Source organism: Diadema setosum, chromosome 2 (assembly GCF_964275005.1).
Source record: "Diadema setosum chromosome 2, eeDiaSeto1, whole genome shotgun sequence".
NCBI classification, from domain to species: Eukaryota; Metazoa; Echinodermata; class Echinoidea; order Diadematoida; family Diadematidae; genus Diadema; species Diadema setosum.
In genome coordinates this window covers 40,185,143-40,197,054 of record NC_092686.1, presented here as the reverse complement: position 1 = coordinate 40,197,054, position 11,912 = coordinate 40,185,143, and the positions used below count along the sequence as shown (strand labels likewise).

The following is an 11,912-nucleotide window of genomic DNA, read 5'->3' as shown; positions in this document are numbered from 1 at the left end:
TTAAAATAGTATTTAATCATTCAGCCATTCTCCCATTCATTCACTCATTTTTGTTTTCATTTCTAAACGCTGAACATGCATATTTCATTCTTGAGTATCTTTTTGCGGCATAGACGCTTCAGCGAGATATGATTTGATTTACCTTCATTAGAGAAACTGTTGTGCAAATAAAATATTCGATGGATTGATAAAAAATTCTAGGAAACCGTAAATTTCATTCTGACAGGAATTCCGTCAAACAAACAAACAAGATTCCCGACAACGTGAGACAGGCAATTGTCCTCTTGAATGTACAATATTTTACACATTTTATGTGAAACATCTCGAAAAATACACACCTTTAGTTAAATTGAGAAACATGGACAGTCTAATTAATGCAGAAGATGTTAAAATAAAAGTAGTATTTGTAGCAATATTCTCCCTTCTATATCAACGTTGTAAGTGGCTTCTTTACCTTTTCAATGTGCTCTCTGTACTGTGGTACACCAACTTGATTATGCAATTTATGTTTATCAGAAACGAAAGGATGGGCAAAATTATTTTTCAGTTATTTCATATTTTGATGAAACATTGAAGAATTAAACCGAAAAAGTAAATGGTAATTAGTTATGTTGTCATAAGGAATGATTTTAGACGAATGGAAATGTAATGTATAGATTATTAATTTGATCTGCAAGATGCTTTGAAACTCAATGCTTTAATATCAGTTGATTCCCGTTCTTTGATGTTTATTAGTAGCATAAAAGGAAACGTAACTTATTATGTCAAGAATCATGACACCCCGATGGTTAAACCATTTGACACTACAGAACAAAAATTAGAAATATGTCTATAACATTGATTTAACTAATTGCAGGAAACCAGAGAACAAGGGTTGACTTTTAGATCTCGGTCTTTCACGTGGTGACAAAAAAAAAGAGGACGAGGACACCACATTTCAGAAATAAAATGGTGTTCTCTAAACATGCACTATTCCTGTCAACAAACAACTTTCTGTTTGGTGCTACCTGCTTACCTTTGAAAGAAAGTAATGTTTGTTGCCTTCGTCAATTTGTATAAACTCGCTGTGTGTACCTGTCATTCGCTTTGAGAAAAAAAGCTTGTTCACTGGAGGTCGCTCTATGGGAGTCACTAACCTGTAGGCATTTCTGGAATCAGACAGAACAAATTTTAGCCCTTAATCTAGGAACAAAAACGCGCGCACTACCATACCATCAGAGTACCTGTCTTATCTTATGTCAATCAAACTTGTGACAGGACGAGCCCCAATCAAGGCAAGAATAGAAGACAAGTAAGTGAGATGATAATTTGTCGCAACACACATTCATTGAATCACGCAAATTGCCGGAAATGCGCTCTCTCCCTTCTTTCTTTCATTTTACTCTGCCCCTCAAAAACCTCAAAGGACGGTAAGAAGCTGGTTTGGTTAGCGATGATCCGCTATGCTTTTGTCCGTCGCGGAATCCACCGCTCACTCACGCTAACCCCTTTTCTTTGCGTTGAACTTGCACCGCAGGAGCGGAGGATCGGGATGTATGAGGAGGCGGCGTGAATCTACAGTGTATCACGGCTGATTCGGCAGCCACGGACGCCCGACGTGCTCCCGTAGGATAGCGCCAGTCACCGACGCCAGGCATCCTCACTAAGCTCCCTGAAAGATCCAATTTGGGGGCCCTGAAAAGAAGATCATTTTGGAAAATGTGGAGAAGACATTGATGAGTGACGAATCTAATAACAGGTGCATTTACAACACAATATAACATCGCTAACAGATAGAGAAGGCTAAACACCTCACGTTTTATCAACAAAGTTTAGAATTTTACAAGTTGACACCAACAGGCAAGAAGCGGCGAATTGCAAACCTTATTCTCAACATCTGTCTTCATATCTGTTCTTTATAGGTCGTGAACGATATAAAATAATAAAATGTCTGGTGGCACCATTATGCAAAATCGTACGACAACTGTCGGCTCATCGCACTTGAAGTTTTCAATTGACAGCATACTGGGAGTTCAAAAAATCAGAAATGCAAAGACAATAGCTGTCAAAGAAAATGATCAAAAAATCCCTAGGAGATGTGAGAAAAATCGCAACCAGCTATGTAGCCAAAAGCAGCCAACGACAGCCCCAACTACCGGCGATGGTGGGTCGGCATCCCCAAACGGTGCCCTTGGTCAGTATGTTTGCGGTCCGTTCTTCCCCAGCAACTCGTCGAACTTTTATGAGCTGCAAGCTGGATACTACGCCCTGGAGTCTCTTCATAGAGTGGTGTACGCCCGAGAGCCCTATTTCGGCATCGGCAGGAACCTCTGCTCTGGATGGCCCAATGTATTTCAGTTCGCGGACAGGCAGTATGGGATAGACGAGAAGGACAGTGCTCTCTTGAAATATTTCAAGGTACACAAAGCCAAGCAGGCAGATAAGGTTTTCACATTTGGAAAGACAGACAAAGAGAAACATGCATCATTGTCATCATTCCCATTAGTGTCCTGTTCGACCTCGTCATCATCGTCGCCGCTGTCGAAGTACCATCCGTTCCCGATGGACGTATGGTCTCCTCATCTGAAGCTGAAACCTAGGAAAGCACCTGCAATGTCGGAACTCCTGATTCCGTCCGCCTTTAAGCCGGCGCATCGGGGTGACGATGCAGTTAAGTTTGCAGTTGGTAACACTGCTCGCGGGAGCAAGTCAACCCGGGCAGATGCCTCGTCAAATCGTCTTCGAACTAAGGTAAAGCAGCCGTTTGATTCTGCTCTCTCGAGTCCAACCTTGCCTCGCGAAGCGCGGAACGCGTCGGCGACGCTCATTCGCAGCACTCCGCCTCAAATTCCTCGTCGTCAGGAGGTGGCGAAGCCCAAGACTTTCGTGTGCCCAGAATGCGGGAAGGTGTTCAATGCACATTACAACCTAACCAGGCATATGCCAGTTCACACGGGAGCTCGCCCCTTCGTCTGTAAAGTGTGTGGTAAAGGTTTCCGTCAGGCGAGCACTCTCTGCCGGCATAAGATCATACACACGGACGAAAAGCCCCATCGCTGCCATGAGTGCGGTAAGTGTTTCAACCGTAGCTCTACCCTGAACACACATCTCCGCATCCACGCCAATTTCAAACCGTTTGTCTGTGAGTTTTGCGGAAAGGGATTTCACCAGAAAGGTAACTACAAGAATCATCGCTTGACGCACAGCTCCGAGAAAGCATTCAAGTGCCATATCTGCCACAAGGCTTTCCATCAGGTTTACAATCTCACCTTTCATATGCACACACATCGCGAGCAGAAACCTTTCACTTGTAACATATGTGGGAAGGGTTTTTGTAGAAACTTTGATTTGAAGAAGCACACAAGAAAACTGCATGAAAATGCGTCATCCGAGCAGTCTAAAAGAGGAAATCAAAAGCTCACGAAGAAAGCAACACAGGCAATATTATCTCCCACACAGATCTAGATCCAAAGTTGAATCAAAGCAAATGTTGTTTTCATAAACTCACCTGAGAGATGACAAGCAGGAATTGTTGTAAATTTTCTCTAACATGTTATGGACATGTTGCCAAAGGTACAGGGGAAAATCGATTTTGATGTTAGAATTGAACTTTCCCATTGTTTGTAGAATCAACTTGGTATCTCCCAAGGCATTTCAAGAATCAAATTTCATATATACAACTAAACTATGTACTGATTGATCGACTCTTCAAATATACATGCCATACAAGAAACAGATATAGTTTCATCAGTATATGAGATATCAAAAAAAAAAAAGTAAAACAAGCTGGTTCTAATACAAAGTGGGACTCACCTTTAATTAGGATCTCTTGGCATCTTTATATCTCAGTCCAAAACAAATTTTCAAAAAAAAAAAAACAACAACTTTAAATTCCTCTTGGAATTGTATGCTCTTTAATATTTCATATAAGTTTCTAATTACCTCGTGCAAAGTTAAAACCTGAAAGCCCATGTAGGCTAAAACTACATCATTCCTTTAAACTTTATCTGTTAGAATCTGCTTTCATAATAAGAATTGAGCACCTGATGTGGGATGTTAATCTGAAGATGCTGATTAAAAATCGTACTTGATTTCATTCGTTAGTCTAAAGCTTTGCACTCTGGGAAAAACGGTGTACTTGAGTGTCTCAAACGAGTACCCCCCCTTTTTTTTTTAAAGATTTGTAGCAAGACGTTGTTTTACTTATCTTATATACTGATGGAAATATGCATGTTTCTTCTATAAGGCATGACATTCAATCGATCCAAATTATAAATGATTTTCTCCCTCCCCACTTTTCATCTTGACACAATTGTGATAAGATAACACATATTCTTCTGTCGGTTTCGATTTTAAAGGTAAAATAGATGTACCTCTCAGAAAAATGAAACTGTGGTACTGTCTGCAGCTCACAAGAGTGCATTTGATCGTGGTGTTTGTATGATTGGTTTACTGGTATGTCACCTGATACGTTTGATGTGCTCCCTGTAATGTGATAGTTCTGCACTGGTTACCAAAGTGAGAGAAAAAAAAAAAAAAAAACCCAAACAACACGCCAGCCTGAAGATGCTAAATTTCTCCTCACGTTTTGTTGATGAACTTATTTTCAATATGATTGTTTATTCATTGATTAATTTATTAATTATTCATTCATTTATCTACTTTACGTCTTTATTATTATTATTCTTATTATTATTCATCTATTTATTATTAATCGTTTTATTCATTTATTGCCTGATGTAACACGTGTTTACATCGGTTTTGTTTAAGGGTATATCTTTCCGTCATGAAACAAGGCTAACGATTTTCTGTGAGAGTTAATTTTTAGATAAGAGGTAAAGCTCTATTTAAGTCAAAGAGGAAATATTGGAGGAAGGAATTCTCCACCGCTATCTATAAAATCATTTCAGCGATGGCGGATTATATTGTAAATGGCGTGACAGTAACGTAGTCACGGAGTCCGTTGAAATGGCAAACAGTAACATGAGCCAAATTCAGTTCACAGCACAAGTAAACGTTCCTGGATTTACATAAAGTTATCTTGATTCAAAAGGGCCAGAATTATCGATTTTAACGGAACAGAATCTTCGTCAGCTGGTCAGAGGCAAAATGACAAACATGTAAGGTAATTGCAAGGTTATCTTTCCAAAAGCAAGAACTAGACGTAGCGGGCAATATGTTCTTCGTCAGACTGAAGTGAAGTTTTAAGCGAAAAATATAAAAAGGTGTGCATGTATATAGATGATTATAGGTATAATTTTCTATTATGACTCCTCCAATTTGTATATGCTTAAGCACATGGTCTCTTTCGGTCTTTAAGTGTGAAACTTGAAAATTTCACAATTTTCTTACCCAAATCTTAATTTGGACGAAACCTCTGTTCATTTGATAAACAAAGTCAACTTCATTGAACGTGATGTGGAATTGTACTTTATAATGTAAAAGGAATATTTTCTGAACGCTCTTGAATTATTACATCCAAAGAATGAACAATTTTCTACTACTTTTAACGACAACGAATGTTATTACAACGCTTCTCATGTATACAAATTTAGGGTTCTCATGTCAAGGCACTGATCACTAACTACAAATTCCAAATCAGCTCAAAAAAGAACAAAATCATCATAACAGTACATGTTGCCATTTCTATCAGCATTTCTTATTTCGAGTGTGTCATAGTCATTTGAAAGATGTATGTCAAATGCTGTATAAAGTATTCGATCGAGGCGGGAGCTCGCGCGTATTGTCTACCGGTGTGGTATCGCCGAACATTGTATTGTATATGCGGCAATGCGAGCCCTGGCGGGTTTCTCTCTCACGCTGGTCACCGTGAAATGGGAGGAGGCGCCACGGGAGTTTCCTCGCGACCCAAATCGCTCTCGAGGGCTATTGATTTTTTTTTTTTCTCCCCTCCGATTTCCCTATGGCAGCGAGAAACAAACCTGGTTTAGCTCATCACACATTAGAGAGAGATCAGCCTGTTTGAAGTGGTCCTTCAGTTCGCTGTAGATGCTTGTCTGTTAACTCCGCGAGAACAAATAAATGGTCATATAGCAGGTGGGGCATTGATTGCATGTGGTCATTGTTTTGTTCGTCCTCGTGTCTATGTCTATATCTATATTGGGATCCATGTATATTTCAGATTGCTTAAGTATTATGATAATATGTAAAGTGGTATGTGTTGACAAAGTCAGTATATTGCTTAAGTACAAGAAATTGTATTATACTTGATATGAATTTTAAGAGTGGTGAAAGTCAGATACCGCACTGTATTTGTGGCATTTTTCTCTCTCATCTGAAAATAAGATATCCCACATGATCTCGGCTTACAAAATACGGCATTTTGATGAAATAATTGATTAAAATCAATATCTGTTGATGATTTGTGATTGGGATGATATACTTTGTCAATAGTCAATTCTTTTACGAATGTGTGTATATCATGTATGTATGCATGTATGTATGTATACACGTACAGTGGTATAGGTGTATATATATATATATATATAAATACACACACATTGGTATATATATATATATATATATATATATATATATATATATACAAATATATATCATACATCCCAATGTGTGTGTGTATATGTGATAAAAACCTGAAATGGCATTTGGTGTCTTGTTTCTTTATCATGCGCTTTCCTCGCCAGGATAAAGCGTTTTTAGTCTAATGCCATTTTAGGTTTTTATCACATATATATACATACATTGGTATGAATAATATATATATATATATATATATATATATATATATATATATATATATACGTGAGATATGATAAAGGAAGGAGAAATCGGTGCGTAGCTTTGATATCATTATTCCTCTTACTGGTCCTCCTTTTCGGAAAAGCGCAAGAGTTGAAAAATTGGTCTCCGCCGGGACTCGAACCCGGGTCTTTGGCATGGAACGCTATGCGTGTATGTTTGTTTGTGTGTGTGTGTGTGTGTGTGCATGTGAGCGGATGTGTATTTGTGAATTGTGTGATCTTTGGTAATGGTCTTCAAAATAATTATGGTTGTGATGATATTTCCTGTATACGCTGAACAAACTGGAAAGGAAACAGTCCCTGTAGTCATTTGTCACACACACACACAGACACACGCTAACACACATATACACATTTTACAAATATTTTACAAGTATGTATATGTGTATATATATTAAATGTATTATACATATGTATGTATATATATATATATCTATATATATATATATATATATATATATATATATATATATATATATAACACACACACATATATAACACACACACACATTCATATAAATATATACATAATGTATATGTGTTGCCTGTTATCCAGGGCTCTCGTCACAATAGAGAGCACATCAACAGCCTGCATTTTGGATGCATTACCAGCATCAATCACAGAAGCAATATATTGTACAAAGAAATGCACAATACCACACTAAACAGTGACTTGAAAATCAAGCTTACATATCAATAAAATCTAAGTCTGTTGCTGTTGAGTGCTTGATGAAGACAGAACAAGATGGAATACAAAACTGAGAATTGCTCACCACCTCCACCACCAACCACCATCATCATCATCATCGTCGTCATCATCATCATCATCATCATCATCATCATCATCACCATCATCAATGTACACAGTGTATCAGGAACAATGAAGTGTGCACTATCACATACTTGTATTATGGTCACTATTCCTGACGTCGATGCTCTCAAATAAAAGGAAGACATTGCCATCAATGATGGGGGGGGGGGGGGACAAAAAAAGGCAAAATGAAAACACGCTATAACTTTGAAAAGGCAGATAATAAGAATGCACACTTTGTTTGGTTCTGAAGAGTCAATCAAAGTTTTTACCTATCAGTGATAAGATGAATTGTTTATTTACAATATCAGACCAGGCGAGTAAGTTTTCTATGAAATGACCAGTAAATACAACGGGGAGTTGGAGTTTAGGAATGTCTACAATATATGATGGAGGATAGGTTAGAAAGGAAATGCCTTTTAGTTCAAGAAAACTCGTGTAAGCACAAGTGTTGCACACTTTACTATTCAAACTCGAAGGCTTAATAATATAGAATTCCTAGGTAACAATTCTTTTTGCATACGATTAGAAGATAGCTCCAACCCTCCAGCACTGTTAATCTTTTTTCTCCCTTCTTTTGATTTCAGGCATCCCCTTCTCCGTCCAAATTATTTGTCTCGTTATAGTCCTCTATTTAACGTAATGTATTCTTTCCACTGCACAAGCAAAATTATAGGTTGAAGTGATTTTTTTTTATGGTCGTTCCTCCGTAGGTTACAATTAGGACTTTTCTACCAGTAATTAGCACTTTAATTTTTCTAATCTATCATGTAACCCGAGGACATCATTGAGGCCATGCACATTGCTAATTGATCACTGTCTTCTCCAATTGTACGTCGAAATATATTCACACGTATGTCATTTCCTTTCCTGTCTATATTATGTTTATTCATTTATTTGTTATTCATTCATGTTTTCTTTAAAAAACACAGGGTAGGCACATTCAGTTTTCTAACTGCTTTACAATGGCGCCCTGTATATACACAAAATAAAACAAATACATTTGCAGTAACATGATTCACACAATTACAGATCAGTGACATAAACAAGCAAAAGAAATAATCTTAACTACACTTCTGTTAATACTGTATACATCAAAAGTAGGTAATTAACAGTTTAGAAAGGGAAGAGTATATAACCACAAACAAAACTAAGAAAAAAAGTCTAGTGGGTGTGACAATGTAAAAAAGTAGGTCTTACTGGATTCATTGGAGAAAAGAAAAATAAAGCATGCGGATAAAATCTTACACAATCTGTTTTGAATATATTCAAATGATCTTGTCATTTCATTGAGTGGAACTTTGTGTGTATCTATTTATATGTATACAAGTGGATGAATAAAATCAAACTGAAACTGAAACCTGAAACAAGAGCAACAACGACGACGACGTCGACGACCACGTAATACTCGTCATAAGTTACATAACCACATTATTCGCAATTAGGAGTCATTACTGTCTTTGAGGTCAACCGATTATAAAAAAAGCGCAAACTGTGCCTCGCATATCTCTCACAACACACACACTGGGCATAATCATATAGGGCAGCAATGATGTGATTACAGTTTACCACGGGAAAGGAGAAGGCAGGGCCCTGCAATATGTGCTCTGCAAAATTAACCTCTGCCTGAAGGAGTTTTGGATGCTCCACATCACTGCCTGGTCATTGGCTTGACCACAGGGTGACGATGTTTTATGTGGATCATCGATTTTTTTTTTTTTAATGCTGCAGAGTTAGTTGGAGAGCTTCTTCAGAGGTGAAATATCCTGAGGACTTTTCGAAATCTTACTCAAGGACCATTGGGTAGCACAGTTTGCTGCCATGTGAGGTATCAGAGGTCATGACTACCCATGTGCTTGTCGCATCCTCTGACCATTGTCTGCTTAATGAGAGTGACAAGCTCAGAATGTGCGAAAATCAGACCACCTGTTTCTTTTGTCGGTATACTTTTCTTGATTTTCGGCAGCGAGTATTATTTCCTCGTGAAACTAAAATAGAATCTTTAAAGATTTCCGTAGACCGTCTATAGACCTCGATAACCCACTCCCGACGTATCGCCAAGCATGTTCTTGTCGTTTTCTTGTCGTTCTTACCTTTTTCTCTCGAAAACGACAAAATATGCTTACCAAAAATGGGTTGGTCTTTCTTAGGGTCACATACATAGCCAAGAAAGAGATTCATGCGTGGTGCCTTGTACCACTCAACGTTCTACCGCCACGGAAGCCTGCACAGATTTCATTGTAATCTCATAAAGAAATATATTATTACTCATGAACACAGATTAGCCGTGCGTTCTACGTATTCTCTCAAAACTACTTCCAACACGTGAATGCTCATTAAAGGTACAGTTAACCTTTGGGAGCAGTGATATTAAAAATTTTCAAGTTACCACATTTGATGCATATGTGTAGGTCAATTGTATCACAAAACGGCTAGTCTGGAAACAATTTTAATATAACTTAAGATTGATTATCCCGATTCATTTCTTTTTTTTTTTACAATGGTTGTAAAGCACTAAAGGTGGATTTCTGTTTCATCTGCAAATGGTAACTAATGCCTTTAAACATTCTCATTCTCTCTCCCTCTCTTTCTTTTTCTTTGTCTCTCTCACTTTGCTTCACTGTATTGGCTAAACCAACAAATATTGTGTTATGGAGTTATTGCTATGTTGTGCCTTTGAAGTTCCTCCCTTCTGACGTTTTCTCCCTCTCATGTTTTCATATTTTTACCTTACTTTCCTTGTTATTTTTTCGTCGGTCTTTCAATATATTATTTAGTATGTATGCGTACTTTATACAACACGTCAAGGAAGGGAGTTCGTTCGTCTCTCCACTCTCTTGGTACAGATTTCAATTACTATACTATTTCATTGTAGCCCCTAGTCGAGCTTTATTTCATTCTCTCATCTGTTCCCCCTTTATATATTTACTGCTTTCCTTTCCTACCATATCTCTTACTTTCTTTGTAATTTTTTGGATTATTTCACATTTGTTTTATACAAATTTTGCTTCCCCAAGTGCGTCGTGTAATCTCTTGTGCGTGTGTGTGTGTGTGTGTGTGTGTGTGTGTGTGTGTGTGTGTGTGTGTGTGTGTATGTATGTAACATTCACGCTTGCTTAGAACACCTCGTCCCCTCAGGGGGTTCAGTCTTGTGTCGGAGATCAATACACGAAGATCTGTCGAACACTCATCGCCCAAATCTCCCTCTTAGGGAAGACCATCGCTGACGAAACCCATCTTTCAAGTGGCACTCTCGTCGACTAAAAGGGCTGCTACTGACGCCTTTTTGCGTCCTCCTTGAGATGGACAGACTGCAATCCCATGCCATGAAGTGATACAACTCAATCTAAGCCTAATTGACCATTCCACTCTTTACGTTGAGGAAGGTTGGGACGAGTAGATTGATATTTCTACCGCAATTACTATCATTACTTGTTCTGAAAGAAAGGCAGAGGCTGGGACACAAGAAGGTCGCGGGCATTCACGAACACTTACGTGGATGTTTATCTTGAAATTTCCATTACAATTCGAGTGCCACTGCAAGCAATGGAGAAACAGACGCACAGAGCAGTTGGCCAACGGCGTTGGGCGTGTCCTGCAACCAACGTCAGATAATAATGACTTCTTACAAGACGAGATCAAGAATCATCTACTTCTTTACAATTCATTACAAGTCTTCAGTTTACGGACGCTATGATGCTCTTGAAAGGAGACACGTTGTGAAATTTTAGACAATAGAATATTGTTAAGAAACATTCGGAGTATTGTCTTTCGCCCTCCGGTGACATTCTGAGAGCAAAATAAACTCTCGCAAGGATGATTTTCTCTTAAGCACTGTCAAGTGTGCAACTAATCACGGTAGCAACGACTCCACAAGATTCGTTGCCATTTACACATTTTTATGCTGGCGTCATAAAGAGGCGTCATTTCCTTCTTATATACAACTTGATATCATTCTTCACTAAGTAGTTATTGTTCTACTCCCTTTTCAAAAAATTTCTCCTTTATGATACTGACGTTACTGAGGCGTATTTCAATATAGATATTATGGTTACAGATAAGTTAATTCATTTATGCATCAGCTGAAATTTTTAACACACTTTTTGGAGTTCATGGGCAAATTTTGAGGAAACGGACAAGATGGGTTAATGCGGGAGTTCAAAAGCACAGCAAAGGAACGTAGCCAAAGATTGCATGGATTACGGTATAGTATTTCTTGTGTATTCATGAAAAATTGATGTAATACAGGACAGATACGATTCAAGAAAAAAAAAAACACGTAATCGATGTGACGTTTATTCAATGATTAAAACTATTACCAGTGTATTAGATATAATGCG

At 38.1% G+C, this 11,912-nt stretch overlaps 1 protein-coding gene across 1 annotated transcript; it reads left to right on the top strand.

Moving 5' to 3' along the window:
* The first annotated feature begins 1,926 nt into the window (after positions 1–1,926).
* On the top strand, positions 1,927–3,444 carry LOC140245043 (uncharacterized). Its single transcript, XM_072324640.1, has one exon. It carries the CDS (start codon positions 1,927–1,929, stop codon positions 3,442–3,444), a length of 1,518 nt encoding a protein of 505 aa, XP_072180741.1.
* Positions 3,445–11,912: the final 8,468 nt, after the last annotated feature.

Bases quoted from the DNA above. Each gene is read 5' to 3' on its own strand.
- LOC140245043 (XM_072324640.1), top strand. From the start codon at position 1,927: ATGTCTGGTGGCACCATTATGCAAAATCGTACGACAACTGTCGGCTCA.